This window comes from Argiope bruennichi, chromosome X2 (assembly GCF_947563725.1).
Source record: "Argiope bruennichi chromosome X2, qqArgBrue1.1, whole genome shotgun sequence".
Lineage (NCBI taxonomy): Eukaryota > Metazoa > Arthropoda > Arachnida > Araneae > Araneidae > Argiope > Argiope bruennichi.
The window spans coordinates 74,831,515-74,848,738 of NC_079163.1; the positions used below are offsets into that span (position 1 = coordinate 74,831,515).

A 17,224-nucleotide genomic window follows, 5' to 3' on the forward strand; every position below is an offset into this window, starting at 1 on the left:
TTATTTCATCTTGGAGAAGCACGCATTATTTACAAGCAAGAGCGACGAGCAACCACACAACACAGAACGACACAGAAAGGAATAAGGGAAAAGCTCTCGAACATTTTATCCCTGGTCTTATATAACCTGAGATATAGATAGGGAAAGTATTTCTTCATTGTGCTTATATACAATGAGATTTCGCAAGGGATTTTAGCTACACGCGTCGAAGAGACAGGAGAAACACGGGGATCTTTTACAAACGAATGTGCTTATTGGATATTTTTCTAGCCCTTTCATGAAAAGACCATAAATAAAAGAAAACATTCATAATAAAATTTCTTAGCATTGAAATTAAAAGCAAAATAAAAAATCTTTTATATGAGGGGTGAGGAGTGAATAGAGTAACAAGCTATTAATTGGATATATTTGCTACTCTTTTAGGCTGGAATGAATTTATTTCAATATGAATTCGAACCAGAAACTGACTTAAAAAGCAAAATTTTAAGTACATGAAACTGAATTAAGTTATCATGAATGGTTCAATCTAAGTAATTTAGTTCCAATTTTTGAAGTATGGAATGAGGATTTGACATAAATCTGTTAGACGCAAAGTATTTTATACGATACCTTTTTAAAACACATTCCTTTCATATATGATTTCAAACCTCGAAAAAGAAGAAAAAAATAATTTATAAATAGATTGTGATAATTCAAGCAGAAAAGGAAAAGTTGCTTCAATAATACTGATATGAACATTTAAATACAATACTTCATTTCTACCTGTAGTTAGAATCAAATTAATCAATAACTCGGTAGAGACAATAACTATTTATTTGATAATAATAATCGAAGCAATTTTGTTAGGAAAAAAAAAGTTATTTTTCATTTACACAATGAATTTTAATATATTTTGATAAAATTTAAAGTAAATATTTATATTCGTGAATTACAGATTCAATTTCAAAAATTCATTCTCTGAATTCAAGGCATATTAATTATGGACAAACATTCCTTACACTAATTAATTAGGTAAGTGAAATCAGAGAAATTATAAACCACAATTATTGTAAATAAAATTACAGCAAAAGCTTACAAAACACTGTAATTCTAAAACAACATGGTGAGTCCAAATTTACAAGTTTTTACATTGCCCTTGAGAGCTTCAACTCCAAGGAAAATCATTAAACTTAATTCTCCTCTCCCTATATTTGTATATATTGTAAGAGATCAGCATTATTGCTTTATTGCCATGATAGTTTCTTCGCTGGAAAGAGATTTATAATAATTCTTAATGCATACTGAATCGGTGTAAAGCTAATGAACCTCAACCATGATAATAAAAATTAAAGTTCTAGAAAATGCAAGAATCATTTCTATTGGGAACTGATACAGCAATCCCTTTACAGAATTCCAAGTGATACCATGCCCTATCAAAAAATCTAGCCAGGTTGAAGCGACCTAATATAAACCAGCAGATGATGAGCAGTATTAATGTTTTGTATTTAGTGATTTGTTATCTGCCTGTGTAGTTAAGTGTCTACATACATTTGATATACATTTCTCTCTTGATATACATTTTGACTGTACTTATGATGCCCATGATCTGTGCTTTCAGGAATATTCATGAAACATTGTTTGCCATTAACCAGATGTTGGATTTATTTCATCGTACATCCATCAGATGATTTTCATAACAATATATACTTATTTATATTGTAGAAAATTACAGCTCTTAATTTCATTAATTCAAGATAGACTAACAACGTATCATATACATCAAAAACTAAATGATGGTTTTATAAACTGAACAACTATTAATAACACGACATCTAGTGATAAATGCATTTTGAAAAAAAAAATACAATGAAAGGACTAACGAAAAATAGTCTTACATGGCCGCCTTGTGCAATGCGAATGGCACTTCTTAATCCACTTTGTATTTGGCCCATATGTACAACACCCATTACACCAACTACTTCCAGCATTCCATCATAATGTGTTGGTTTAGAAAAACTATCTTCTCTTTCCGGTCCCCATGGATTAGCACCAGATCCCCAACTGCAAGAAGCGTTTTTTTTTTATCGCAGTTTTCTTTCCTTTTTTTTTTTTTTTTTAAGAAAAGAAATACAATGCTTTCCTACAAATGTTCACATACATACCTCAAAATGTTAAGAATTATTATTCCCTCCACAGGAGGCAAGTCTATGACTTTACCATCAACTTCTAATCTGATTTCTTTATGCAGATCTTTCCATGTTTTTCGACTCACCATCTTTCTTAGACCCATTTTTACATAAACGCCTTTGTTATGCAATCTAAAAAAAAAAAAAAAATTTAATGTAACATAAAACAGTAGTACTATATATGATGGTGAACTTATAAATAAGTGATTACCTAATATGTAAGGCAGCCTTCAACATTTTTATTAAAAAATATCTTTTATGAAAAAATAAAATAATAAATTAAGATTTTTACTGATGAAACATATACATAATTGATTGTTTTTATTAAATATTCCATATGATGTGAACTTATTTTCATTTAAAAATGGGAAAACCAATATAAATTTAAGGGCTAGTGCAAAAACTGCTTGAAATGGAAGAATTTTTGCTTCCAAAAAAACAGAATTATAGCTCTTTTTACTCGTTTGAAAACGACTTCAACAGAAAATTGTTATTATTTAAATTTCTGCTACAATAAGCATTTGTTTTTGAGAACAATTCTTTGAACCAAGGATATAACATTGAACATATCCTTTATTTTATAATCATATTACTATGCTTTCAGAAAAATAATAATGAGCGACATTTTTTTTTTTTTTTTTGTTCAAACAAGTACAGAATTTTTTTTTCTTAATTATTAATTCAAATTAATGAAATCAATACAATTTTAATAAAAGCTTAAGTACTGTCTAAATTTACCTGCTATTAAACTTGTTTGGGTTTTCCTCTCTTGCATTGTGAAAATCCAGACATAAATCAGCATCTATGCCAATTCCAAAATAATTGTTCATCACAAAAATTGCCGTATTATCTTCAGATGTAGAGACTGAACTATTAGCCACAGCCGTGACACCACCTTTATCATCAGGTTTATCATCTGTGTGGAAAACAACTGTCCACCTTTAAAGTAAAATATGGTATGTTTGATAAATTATATCCAAAATTTGGTTCATTTTTTAATTTATCACTACTAATAGTCCAAAACCGAATACAATGTTAACAATAATATATAGAAAATATTTATAATTACTAGTCAAAAATGCTATATTATTAAAAAGGAATGATAATTTTTAAAAATAATATCCAAAAAATAAAATCTTGTACAAATCTGCAATATTTTTCTGGTTCTGGTCTCATGTGTTACCTCACAAGTGTCAAGGAATGCATTATCCTTGGTGTGTGTGTGTGTGTGTGTGTGTGTGTGAATGTGTGTGTGTGTGAACAAAACTGAATTAAAATAAAATCAAGATTCATTTCTGGATCATGAGAATAGCATTTTTGGACGACTTTACACCGCAGGAGGCTGATATGCAGGGAGTAAGATGAGCAAATTTCTAGAGTTCTTTGATAGACCAGACCTTCATCCAGTTAGATGCATGTTTATAAAGCTGTTTTCGATACCCTTTTAAAGCAGTTGACTGAGAAATTCTCTTCAAAAAACGATGTGAAGTGTTTTCAAGATTGTGAACTTTACTCAGTCAATAACGTTGAAGTAGGGAACCAAATAGTAGTGTGTCATATAGCACACCTCCTTTTAGAGGAAGTTCCTTCCTTTTCAAAAAAAAAAAAAAAAAAAAAGTGATGAAGCTTCTGCTGCATCAAAAGTTGTTGCATCTCCTTTGAAAGAATCCAAACTGACTATGCTTTCAACAATATCAACCCCAGCATTTCATGAATCAAAAACCGAACCTAAAAAATTTGAAAGGAGGAAAACATGTACATACAACAACAGATAAAATTCTGACAAGGGTTTGACGGTTTTCAAACCCGGTTTTAAAAAACCGGTTTTTTAAAGTAAATTTGTCACATTCGAAAACCGGTTTCTAAATTAAGAAAACCGGTTTTAAGAATTCATATTATTATGTAAAAATTAATTTTGAACTTATTTGATTTGCTATTCATTCTATGCAACGGGCAGCAACACACATTTTTTCAATGTTGCAAGTTGCGTTGGCCAGTGCTTGTGCACTGCACAGTTGCGCCTCGAATTCGTCAATTTATGTTTTTCATGAACATCACTTTTCCCTTTTTTTTCTAGGTGAAACAAATGTTTGATAAAGTTCATCTCGTCGGATGTTTTGTCTCTCGGTATGAAGTCGGTACTAATAGAAACGTCAGCAATTTGACTGGCTCGTTTCGAAGAACGGGTGAAAGGAATAAATAATTCACCGTTTTCTGCTTCTTGATCACAGTATTTAATGATGTAATGAGTAAGTCGGAAGTTTGTGATAGTTTCAAAAAGTCCGGGATAGACAAGGCAATCTGAAATCATTGTAATAAAATGTTGAGCTGCAAAGGATCATCTACGGGAAATCATTGTAATAAAATGTTGAGCTGCAAAGGATCATCTACGGGCAATCTACATAATCATTTGAAAGCAGTTCATAAAATAATTGTCGGAAATAATATAATTGTTTAGTTTCTTGAAGACCCTGAAGAAAAACTTACAAATCCAAAGACACTGAAAGCTGAATTTTCATTATTTGAACAAACGAATAAAAGAACAAAAAACTTAGATTTGTAATTTGATGCCAAACTCAGTAACTAGTGAAAGAGTATTTTCAATTTCAGGAATATTGTGTCCAAAATAAGAACGAGACTTAGCCACCATTCAGTGGATATTTTATGTTTTTTAAAATCCTATTTTCTTAGGAGAAATTAAAATTAGTGAAAATAATATAAATATTATTTGTAATTTTTTCAATTTTCATTATTTTGTGTAAATAATATGTATATGTAATCTTTAATTTCGTTTTTTATATTTTGACTTTGATATTGATTTTGTTTTTTGTTATTTTATATAAATTAAAATAAAATAAAAAAGAATAGGGAAAAATAATTATTTTTCTTATTCAAATTTTTTTTTTTTGGGGGGGGGGCAAAAATTCGAAAACCGGTTTTTTTTTTTGGAAATTTCGAATTTGAAAACCGGTTTTTCAAAAAGTCGGTTTTTGTATAAACCCTAGTTCTGACTGCAGATATATTTACAGTCCGTTTCCGTGAAGAGTATTCACGGTATAAAATGAAGAAAGCATTCGTTCTTTCAAAAACTGTGGTAGTACTATAAGTCAGAAGAAAAATTCAAAGAAAGAATGGAAAAATTCAAGTATCGGTGATAAAAAGTATCCGGACACGTGTAATTACTCGTAATTTATTATAATCATATTCAAGAAAAGTTCCATTCGTTTTGGACAAATATTCTTAGAAATATGTATATTGCATTCGCAAAAGGGGCTGTGAAATGCTACACCATTTTATCTAACCAACATATTAAAAAGTGATACATTTCATTTACTGATAAATGCAAGTCAATTTTTCCCCATGCTTTTTGGCAACTTAATGTTCAACACCAATGCTTTTTGAATATGAAAGATATCATTATAAGAGACACAGTCAGAATATAAGCGAGTTACCAGCATAGAACATAAATCAGAACATCGTTCTAAACATTTATTTATTTATTTTACATACATTAAATTTCTATTATTTTAACATTTTTTAAGTAGTTAAGCTACTGATGCATCACATACTTTACTGCTTACAGAGTTGAAAACAAAATTTGAAAGCAGATATAATTATAGGAACAATAATTAAATATATAACTACAAGAATAACTGTTCGATTGGATGCCTTTAAGTACCAGCTAAATAATCGAAAATTCCTATTCAAATCTTTTTTATTGAACGCAATAACATTAGTTCAAATTAATTAGCATTAAAAATACAGCATTTATCAACCACAAACACAATAAATAGAATAATAAATAAGAGTTAATAAATAAGAGAATAAAATTGATAAATAAGAGTACCAGAAACAACATAAGTATACTTAGAAGTTTAAGAATAGATACAGGTTTAATTTTTGGAATCATTGCTAAAAGTTTAAATTTCTATTTCAAAAGGTGTAAGAACTGCATTACAATTCATAACAGAATCCTTTGACAAATCACAATTTTCATTTAACTGAGGTGAAATAATAAAAATAATCCCAAATATTTTAAACGTTACTTATAATTTCTCGTTTTTCTCTTTAAGTATGAATTCTTAAAAAAAAAAAAAAATGAAAGTAACTTAAAAAGGAATTTCATCTGCAGTCTTATTTTGTAACAAAATGTTTTTGTTTTACTAAAAAAAAAAAAAAAAAAATTCTTACAAAACCTTATTTTTCAAGAAGTTTTTTCGTTTTGTCATTCAAGTAGATTGAAATTATTTTTAAATTTCATTTGAACTGCTTCGCCCTTTTATTTATATGTCAAGTAAGAAATGCATAATTATATACTGTGAAAATAGTGCTTATCTAAAATGCTTATCAATGCTTCATGAACCATTACTTTTCATCTAAAAAATATAACTAAATCTGCAATCGAATAATGTCTTGATACCTGAATTCAACTCCGTTTATGGCTACATACAATGCTATAATAATTACAATTACAGCAGATTAATTTTATGAAATTTCAATCTTCAGTAAGAAATCTTGAATATATAAAACAAATAGAAATGGCCCTTTTCTTGTAAATAAAACATGGAGTTCGTATGCATTAATTATAAAAAGAACAAATTTGGTCACAATGTTTGTAAAATTAAACATTTGCAATCCTACAAAGTATTTATTAGAAAATCAAATACACATTTTTTAGTTATTTCTAATACTCTGTAAATATTATAATATGAGCCAATGTGTAAAAATTCTGGTTTGCCACAAGGACAATTACTGCTGCTGAATTTTTTCATATTTTCTTACTTTACTGCAAGATGGAAAATATTTTATGCAAAAAAAATGCATGGCCAGTAGCTTTTAAATGCCAAATAAAAAGCTGTTGACATTTTGAAATACGTGAATGCACCCATAAATGTATCTTTTTAGAGGCAATACAGGAAACTTAATACAGGCTCATAAGAATGTGGTGAGATTTTACATGCTCTCATAAAATAGCTTTGTCCATTAATTCATGCCCTAATTTAGGTGTGTTACTATTTAAAAATTTTTAAACTCGTAATATTGAAAAATTATATCATATGTCAAACTACATTTTAAGGAAAAATATGTGTGTAAATTTATAGAATACATTATACTTTATAATTTAAAAAATTCAGATAAATAATTATTTCTCATAATATGAATATAATTCTTGAATTTTATTCTAAGAGTAAAGGGTAAAAATTGTGTTAGCTCATAATTAGTCTAAATCTATTATTTTCAAAATTAAGTTTGGTTTCTGGGAATAACTTTCGACATAATTCTGAAATAGCACAATGGAAATTGATGTTGCCGTTGTTAATTTTGAAGTTGCTTCTCTTTTGTTAGATGACCCCTTATGAAATTTTATTTCTAAAACCTTAAAGAATATGCAAATTCCATTCAAGAGATACCTTTTATAATAATCGTATAATCTGCTACACCAAAATAATGCTGTTGGTCCTTTGTTTTTCTGCAGCAATACAAGTAGTAAAATAATTCTGAATAATAGGATTTTATGCATCCACATTTCACAAGCAAATTCTCTTAAAAATTTAGAAATTCAATCTAAGCTGTTATATATTTCTGCTCAATCCTCTATTGTAATTGAGTTTTGATTTATATAAGAATACTTTTTCACATTTGAAATTGTGACTTATTTTTACTGAAGATTAAATTACTTTAATCCAAGGAACGTGTGCAATCGCTTCATGAGCGCGAGATGGAACGTCTCTTTCATAAGTGCAAGAATAATTAACACTGAGTATAAGAGCTTTAGTTAAATAAAAGTTTTAGCTTTACCTTTGGGAAAGTGAAAAACTAATTTTTAACAACAGTTTTAACTTTCTCATTTACAAAAAGAAGCTGTTGTATGAGATCTCAAGATTTTGTTAAATCAGTACATTTGACTTTTCAGACTCTGAAAAAAAAAACTCCCTTCTTTCTTTAGTTTTATTATTATTTTTTAGAATTAAGTGCATTTGTAAGGGAAAAATAATTCAGGAATAATACTAGCTAAATAGATAACATTTGAAACCTGTCCATAAACGAAAACTGTAGATTTGCAGCAAATTTTTGGCTGTCAAAAGGAAGTAAGTCAGAATGCATGTCTGCAAGATAACTAAAAAACGCTTCAAGTTAGATAAATAAAATTCAGCATATGTTTTTTTTTTTTTTTTTGTTTTTTTTTTGTTTTTTGTTTTTTTTTTTTTCAACTAAAATTCTAGATCTATAGCAAACTTTGGTCCAAATCTGTCAAAGAATGGAATGTTTGCCTATTTGCTCATACATGAGTACATTAATTCAGAGAGTCTAAAAAAGCATGCTCAGTAGAGTCTAAAAACGCATGCTCAGTTCTCTTCACTACATTATGAAACTGAACACACAACATATTGCATTTTGCTAGGAAAGAAAGAAGTTTAGGAGGGACAATTCTCTTTTGATCCGAATAGAGTTGCTGAGAGAATAAGTTTTCCGAAATATCTTTTGCAGCACTCTTAGATTTTGAGTTGAACAACTGCTGCTGGTTATGATCAATATTTAAAATAGAGTATTTAAATTGTGTTGTACAATATAAAATATTTAATTTGCTTACTGTGTTAGTAACCAAAAATTCCTTCCAATAATATAAGGATATTAAAAAATGCCAAATAATTCTTCATTTTAAATTTAATTGGTTAATCAAATTCAGGTGTTTAAATCAAGAATTTACAGTACAATCGATATATGTGTCTAAAAAAATGAATTATACAAAATTCGCTACCTCAGAAATGTTTCAAAGTTTACATGGGATATAATATCGATCACACTACATCTGTTATAAAGCTTCTACACTTGCATAATCCAATAATTTTTAGGGTTTTTTTTTTTTTTTTTTTGCATTATATTAACAGCTAATAACAGTATTATTCTTAATCTCATTAACATGTAATTCCTTTGAAACAATTAAAAATTTGCTGAAATAAATTCAAATGAAACTTGCATACATAAATTTTATAACGAAAATAATTACACAGAACCAGAAAGTACATATTTTGTTTTTAAAAAATGAAAGCACATAATTAGGAAGAATTTCTAAGTTCATACATCCCATCCTAAACTTTATTCAACTAAATGTTCATTTGATTTTTATACAATATATTCAGTGGTGGCTAATCAGCTCAGAAATTAGCTGAGCTGCAAAAAAATCTATCAAGAAATATCAATTTAAAAAACTACTTTACTCATAAGTAGTTTAACATTTTTAATTTAAAAGCTAGAAATAAAATGTTAAATTTCAAAAATACTTAATAACTAGTATATAATATAAGTTCATTTTAAATGTGTGAATACTGAGATGATGATTCAATATATGTATCACCTGTCATACATTTCCGTCTTCATCCAGTCAGCTCGATAATACTTGCCCCAAAATGAACGTAAAATAAATTGTGCAATAAATGATCTGCAAAGTTCAATGTTTTTTTACAAGTAATAATTAATAAATAGTTTAATGTTTTTTGTAAATAATGAATACATCCTTATGAGAATTTCCACCTAAATAACATATTTGAAAATAATCCACATATTTTTTTTCGAGGAGTGACACTACAATGGAGTGACCTTACAAAAGAAAATGAATATCCAATAAACCAGATGTATTCTGTCTATACAGGAAGAAGCAGAGCCAAAACTCATACATGGCCAACGAGAGATTGAAAATAAAACTCTGAGCACGAAGGGGAACTTTAGATGGGAATGAAAGAAAGAAGGAACCAGTTTGTCGCACTTCAGACTGTCATTCATCTAATTGCAGCTCTAGGGCCTCTAAATTTAAAGCAGCATAGAGTTGCTCTTGGTTGCCAAATCAATCAATGTGAGCAGTGGGCTTTAACAGACTGTTCGTCAACAGTTTCTACCTACTTTCATAATGCTTGTTGTTTCATTTTCTATCTTCTTTCCGTGTTTTTATTGCCCTTTTTCGATTTTTCTTTATCATTGAACTTTCGGAACGAAAAGTAAACAAAGAGCATCGAATTTTAAAGAGGAAACAGTAGCAAATTAGATTTTTAAAAATGAAAAAGCAATGTTTAAAAACGCTTTCAGGGAGGTTGCAGCTCAACAGACCTAATGGACGATTCACCACTGATTGCATTACAGTACTCTTTTAAGAAACAGGTTCATCCCGAATGTTGCTTTTACGCATTTAATTTTTCTGTCACATGCAAGCTTATTTCAGTAAGAATATGAATTATCATCCATAAACCAAAAATGTTAAAAACTAATCCTGCATAACAAAGAAAAAAATTTACCTGTCCAATCTTATCTCATCAGCTTCAATTATATCTTTTAGAAGTGTAAGAGGATCTTCTCCACCTGTGTATCCAGGACCCCAACGTAAAACTCGAGCAAGATCATTACCAGTTCCTAGAGGAACAATTGCACAAGGCGGAGACTGGCATTCTGAATCTTGTCCAACATTATCCAAACACTGCAGCACCCAGCCTACGGTACCATCTCCACCACATACCAAAATTTTATAATCTTTTACATGTCTAAATACGTACAATCTGCAAAACAAAATGCAATATAAATTGCGAAAATCAAGTTGAAACTTATTATCAATATAAAATTTAATCCTATAATTCATAATATACCTGCCTTGAAAGATACATATCAAGATGCAGCGGAAGTTAGGTTTCCCATTACTTTACACATATCCTTGTATCGATATATCATATTTATTACATACTAGTATATATGCTCAAAAACCAGATATTTCTCGAACAAAAATTAATACAATGAATGATTGTTATTAGCTTCTGCATAATTTATGACAGAACAAAATGCCTTTTCAATCCATTTATTTTTAATTTCTTTTCCATTTTCAATAAGTCCAATTTTCATAATTAGTTTTAGAATATTACTAGAGTAAATAGACTAGTTTTCACGATTAGTCTTATTTTCTACTTTAGTCACAGATTTAAATATATATATATATCTTCTGAATTTCTAATGTATTACTTTAAAATATAAGGATTACAGAATGAAGGAAGTTGAAATAATCTAACAACTGTTAGGAATAATTCAAGATTTTAAGCAAGTAAAAATATTAGAACAATTTTAAATGGTTATACAATTAAATTCTGAGTAATAAAACACATTAAGATTTATTGTTTAGATCCTTCACAACAAATATGTTAGTTCATTAATAAATTATCTTCCAAATAGTAAGCTGCACTTTGTTAGCAATGCCGGCACATTAAGAACGATTTCACTGTAACAGTAATTTTATTCCATTCATTATGCAAAATAAGCTATATTAACAGGACCAATGAAATTAAGACTACATGATGCAATTAAATCTAAAAACCATAAAAAAGCAAACACTTCAAAGTTTTAGATGCATTTGGTTTGATACCTTAATTTTAAAAAATGAGTTTTAATAGAGATTAATTAACAGTGGCATCTATGCACGCCATTATCCAGAATAAAATTTTCTAGCACTGAAATTATTATTCCTTACTATTTAGTTATTTGTTCTTTGGAATTTATAGAAAATGCTCATAATAAATACTGACAATAATTTTTTTTTTTAAAATGTAAGAGAAAATAGAGTTAAAGCATAAAGATCAATATAATTTAAATGTCTTGTTGTTGATGTTAAATTAACAAAATTCTCAAAATCAAGACACATCAGAAAACTCAATCATTCTGTTCTTGAAAAATTATTTAAATAAAGAAGAGACAAAAATCCACGTGATTTCAATTAAATCATACAATAAACAAAGATAAGATTTTAAAAAAGATTAAAAAAAAGCAAATAATCTTGTAGAATGGGAATTATAATGTTTTTCGCACATAATGTTTTTAAATCTTAATTTAATCATTTTCTTTTTAGGAGTTAAAAACTATTAGCAATAATCAAATATGTAACTGAAAATGAAAACACATTCTCATTAACTGTCTTGCAGCACTGAAATTAGATCGAAATTAATTTGAAATTATAAATAGAAAAATGTACTCTGTTGATAACACTACTGTTCAAGGGTCTGTTGTTTCATTACTTGTTGCGTGTACAGGCTATGCAGACAAGTGGCATCAATTCGCTTAAATGCTTGTTTTGTTAGAGGCAAATTAGGATATTTCTATAGAATATATTCATGAATGAATGAGTGTTAGAGAAATCTGTGAAATTATTAACAATAAAATAGTTCAATTTATAAGTTCAAGAGTAAGGAAAGAAATTTAAAGTGTGAGTGTGATGCTTTTTAAAAAATGACTTGATGCAACAAATAGAAATAACTGATTTCCAAGGAAAAATATATAATGACAAACACATTAAAAAAAGGCATAAAGACTTTCTCAATCAATTCAATTAAATTTGCTTTGCTTTTTATATAAAACAAAGCTTAGTTTGTAGGTTCAACAAATTATTTTAAAAATATATTATATCAAGAAAGATTCAAGTTTAATGTCAGATAAAGAATATTTTATATAAAGAGTTTCCTCTTTCTCTTCCCGTATTACCCGACAGTTTCAATTATTCGACATCAGCAATAATCGTTCATGATAAATAACTATCATATCTCATATTTGGAGAAAATTATAATATATAAACAGATTTTTTTCGCTTAAGTTAAATACAAAAATAATGAAAATGAATTACAATACCAATTAACTATAAACGTACCCAGGAAGTGGACCGCCATTATCCAAGTCATACACTTGATAAGGATTCAGAAGTTTTCGAAATGAGCAAATGAGTTCCAATCCTTGACAACCTCCACTTTTCACATTAACAAACACTAATAACGGCTGAAAAATAAGAATTATTACAACATTATCATATAAATGGAAACTGTAAAGAAATTCTTAATTCAATAATAATCATTTTGTCATATACACTTAAGCAACTAAAACTATGCAGTAAAAAAAAGAAGGCATAAAGAAGAGATAATTACACAAGTGTCTTGGCACTAGTAATTACACAAATGTCTTGGTATCATTTTTTCAACTAAATACCATGAAATACAGATATGCTTTTATTTATTCTTTGTTGTATAATCAAATTTTGAATACAGAAAACAATATACAAACAATATGTTTCAAAAAAGTACAACAAGCATTTACTTACTTAAATATTAAAATTAAACAATTTCAGCTGCAAAATTTCATCTAATATGGTAAGCAATTGCATGAAAAGATTTCGGCTTTTATAGAGGTTGATAATAAAAAGTTAATAAACAAAACGGAAAATATTTCTGAGATATTATTTTTTAGAAAATCCTTCTTCCCCCTCCTTTTTTAGAAAATCCTGTCAAGATTACACGCACTGCTTTCTTTCAACAGAATTAATTTAATTCAGGGAAGTTGAATCAGTCACTCCCTTATTTTTTTATACCACCCCATGGATGATGAATAAATTTATATTAAATAAGAAATGCAACAGCAAGTTAGTTCGTATATGACCAAAAGGGATAACAAACCTCATCTTCCAATGAATTGAAAAGGTGATAAGAACTCTCATGTTTTGCAAAACAAAATTCTTCTTAAAAGGATATGCAGATTTCATTCATCCATAATCGAAACACTAACAATATGAAAGTCTAAAATTCGTTATAACTGCTAATTTATAGAAAAGGCTTTTGAAAAAAGATCAGACTAACCTTAGCTTTTAATACTTTAATTGCATATATAGCATCACTTTACTTTTAAACTTTTCAAAGATTCACAGGACACGCGGTTAAACTGGTAGAAAGTGTAAAAAAGCAAGAATACACTTACTTTAATTAATACTAGAATTTAATATGGAAAGCCAAGCAAGAAGTGTTGAAAATGATGAAAAAATGTTCAAGACGGAAACGTAAATGCAAAACAATACTCAATTTTTAATTAAAAATAATAAAAAAGCAACTAATAAAAGACAATTTTCTGATTAAAATTACTATGAAATCTAACAAAGAGATTACTTTCTACTCTCACTGTAGAAGTACAGCATAATACTAAGAAGGATTGATTACAGCAAATTTCCTAATAATGATATGTGTACAAATATTAACATTTTTTTTCTACACAAAAATAAAACTGTTTGCAACTTTAAAGTTATTTCTTTACAGAACAAAACCTTTAATCACCCTTTTTTTCTGCCACTACAGCATTCTGTCAATACATTTAATCTAATCACATACTTTGAATGAAAAAAAAAATCTTCAAAATATGTATTACTTTTGTACATTTTAATTAATCACATGAATAAATATGATGAAAATTAATGTCAATTTATAATAATAATATAAAAATTCTTACTCTAGTTCCTTCTGGAATCATTTCTGGAATTATATTAGGCAACAGAAGAACTAACAGATTTTTATCTTCATAACTAGTTTCTCGCAACATATAAAATGCTTTCACAGCTATATCTGCATTATCATAGGTCATTATGAGAGATCCATATTCATAATATATGGGACCAATTTGACGAAATTTGTAAGCTGGAAAATAGATGACAGAAAAATAATTCTGGATAAATTCAATAAATAGAAAAGTTTGCATCAAATAATTCAACACAGAAATGTACACAAAATATCTCACAACTATTCAAGTACTATGAATTTTTCCTGGTGATTGAAAAAAAAAAGAAAGAAACAAATTAGTTAGATGCAAAGTAATCAGTGAAGTATGAAAAAAAATTAAATGATTGTACAATGAATTAATGCATAAATTTCTTTGAAAACTTATGAATCAAATACATATGAAAATTCTGCAAACACATATAAACATGCCATTTAATTTGCACAGTCAATAAAAATAAAAGACTAAACATTGTTGGTTATTCAGGAATTAGTACTCAAACGTTAACATTAAAACTCTCTGCAATCTTAGAAAAATTATCTCTAAAAGTTGAAACATTTTTTGTTTATGAAAGATGACATATTCGTATTGAATTTTTAACGTGAATCTAATGTCAGTATCCATTCTGAAATACTAATTTAAGTGTCCCAGATTAAATTAGCTCGTCTGAGCCCCTACAGGATCATTCGCTCAAACAATTGTTCAGATTTTTCAGATGCAGTTATGGCGATTTCAATTTTTATGCGAATTTTTAATGCGTTCTCACGATTGTGAATACAGTGATGACTCTTTCGAACTGGGAGGCAGTTTTGTTATGAATTTTGCGGAACTCCTTGAAACCATTCAGCAAAATCAGGTTTGACTTTTTTTTATTTTTTTATCGCCCGATTCGTTTTAAATACGGATTTTGAGTAACTCATTGTTTTAAAAAAATTCTCTAATCTATTTTAAAGACGCTGCCAGCGTCTCAAACAATTAACAACCCATTCAATGAACTCAAGTACAGTAAATTAAACACCATCTCGCAGCTTCAGAAGATTGAATGTTCCCGCCAGAGAAATGTATTCTATTCTTTCGCGCAATTACAGAAATCTCGCACATACTCATTAGCTTCAATTCGGAAATCTCATGGGGATAAAAAACAACTGTCTCTCAAAACGAAACTGGCATGATCTATAAAGAAAAAAGGGATGAGTTTCCACATTACAGTCTTGTTTACGGAAGCTATGAATGACTACGATCTTTTATTCTTCCCATCTTTAGATATCGGCATTTTTTTTTTTTTTTGATAGGGAAAAAATAACTAAAAAACTTAAAATTCCCAGCATTTTCCCAGTTTCTTCTGTCCATTTTTATATTCCCTGTGTTTTCCCGGTAGCGCGGCAATCCTGACAATGCAGGTTATCTTTCACACATGAGCATCTATTCCATAAAATTTATTACATCTACAGGTAACTGGATACATTACTTTGACTGCTTCTGGTCCTGTAAAGAAAGGATTCAAATTCTGTCCCTATCATGTTTGCACTTAGTGAATTATACAAAAGAAATGTTAACAACCGCAACACATTCGCTTGACCTACTAGCTTATTAAAAGTCATATTTCATCTCATACAAGTTTTCTTTATTCGTAGTGTTGTACAATGCAATGGTGGGTCTTTTTTTCTCGTTCGATATTTGACCACACACACATTATATAACTTTTTCTTCAATTTTGCCTAATTGCAATGGGCCAACTGGGATTTAAATAATTACATTTGAATAAGTATTTCAGAATTCTGTTGATGTTAATGATAACAATGATAATTCTTCATTGTTAAAAGTCAAGTACTTTTGTAGCAAAAAATTCTTCATTTATGTATTAGAACTTCTCATACAGAAATTATATGCAACTGAATGAAAGAATTATGTCAGATACAAAATGTGCCGGATTATACAAAAATAATAAATGAAATAATGGATTTACCTTTAAAAATGTTTAAAAAGAGCACATAAAAAGATTAACCACTGAAATGAATTTCTTTTTTCAAATAATAAGCAGTCTGTTAATTAGAGGAGAACTTCATATTTCAGCGGTTATTCTGTTTTATTTACTTAAATTTTGTTTCAGATATTTCCCAACAGAAAAATAAATGGGTTCCCTTATAGAAAGCAGCATATAGCATATTAAAAATAATAATAAATTTGTCATACTTACGTTTACCTAACTTGTCAACAAGTATCTTTTCATACTGTCGTTGATTTAAATTAGGAGGCAAATTACCAACGAAAAGAGCCACATTTGAACTAGAAACATTTTCTTTCTTTTGCAGATAAAATCTGGTTAATTCTTTCTGCCGTATAGATTCCTAAGAAAATAAATTTCTAATTATAAAATATAATTGAGCCAAAAAATAAAAAAGTGAGAGTTTCAAGAGTTAATTCTCAACCTGTTGTATCCAAGCATAAAAATAAAAGGACTGCTGATTGCATAAAACCAATGATCTAAAGGGTATGCTTTTTATAATGAAGCATATAGTCAAGAAGTATAAGTTTTTTTTTATCATAATATATCACATAATTTGTAGGCACAATTATTTAGGTAATAAAATGTCAATAAGTTCAGAACACTAGAATGTTTACTCACATCAATAAAATTTAAAGCAAAATTTCGTATTTATAACAAAGAGCAGCAAAATTCCAATTATGAACCATTCAAAGTTTGAACTTATAAATTAAATTAACATATT

The 17,224-nt window shown here is 28.4% G+C and overlaps 1 protein-coding gene across 1 annotated transcript in view; it reads right to left on the reverse strand.

Moving 5' to 3' along the window:
• LOC129960462 (diacylglycerol kinase theta-like) overlaps positions 1 to 17,224 on the reverse strand; it is a 76,013-nt gene that overhangs the window by 16,705 nt on the left and 42,084 nt on the right. Inside the window, exons 13-19 of the mRNA XM_056073911.1 lie at positions 16,693 to 16,843; positions 14,451 to 14,635; positions 12,835 to 12,959; positions 10,454 to 10,711; positions 2,904 to 3,104; positions 2,142 to 2,297; positions 1,875 to 2,040 (exon numbers count right to left, since the gene is read on the reverse strand). Coding sequence (XP_055929886.1) covers positions 1,875 to 2,040; positions 2,142 to 2,297; positions 2,904 to 3,104; positions 10,454 to 10,711; positions 12,835 to 12,959; positions 14,451 to 14,635; positions 16,693 to 16,843 — 1,242 coding nt within the window. The remainder of the gene's footprint in view (positions 1 to 1,874; positions 2,041 to 2,141; positions 2,298 to 2,903; positions 3,105 to 10,453; positions 10,712 to 12,834; positions 12,960 to 14,450; positions 14,636 to 16,692; positions 16,844 to 17,224) is intronic.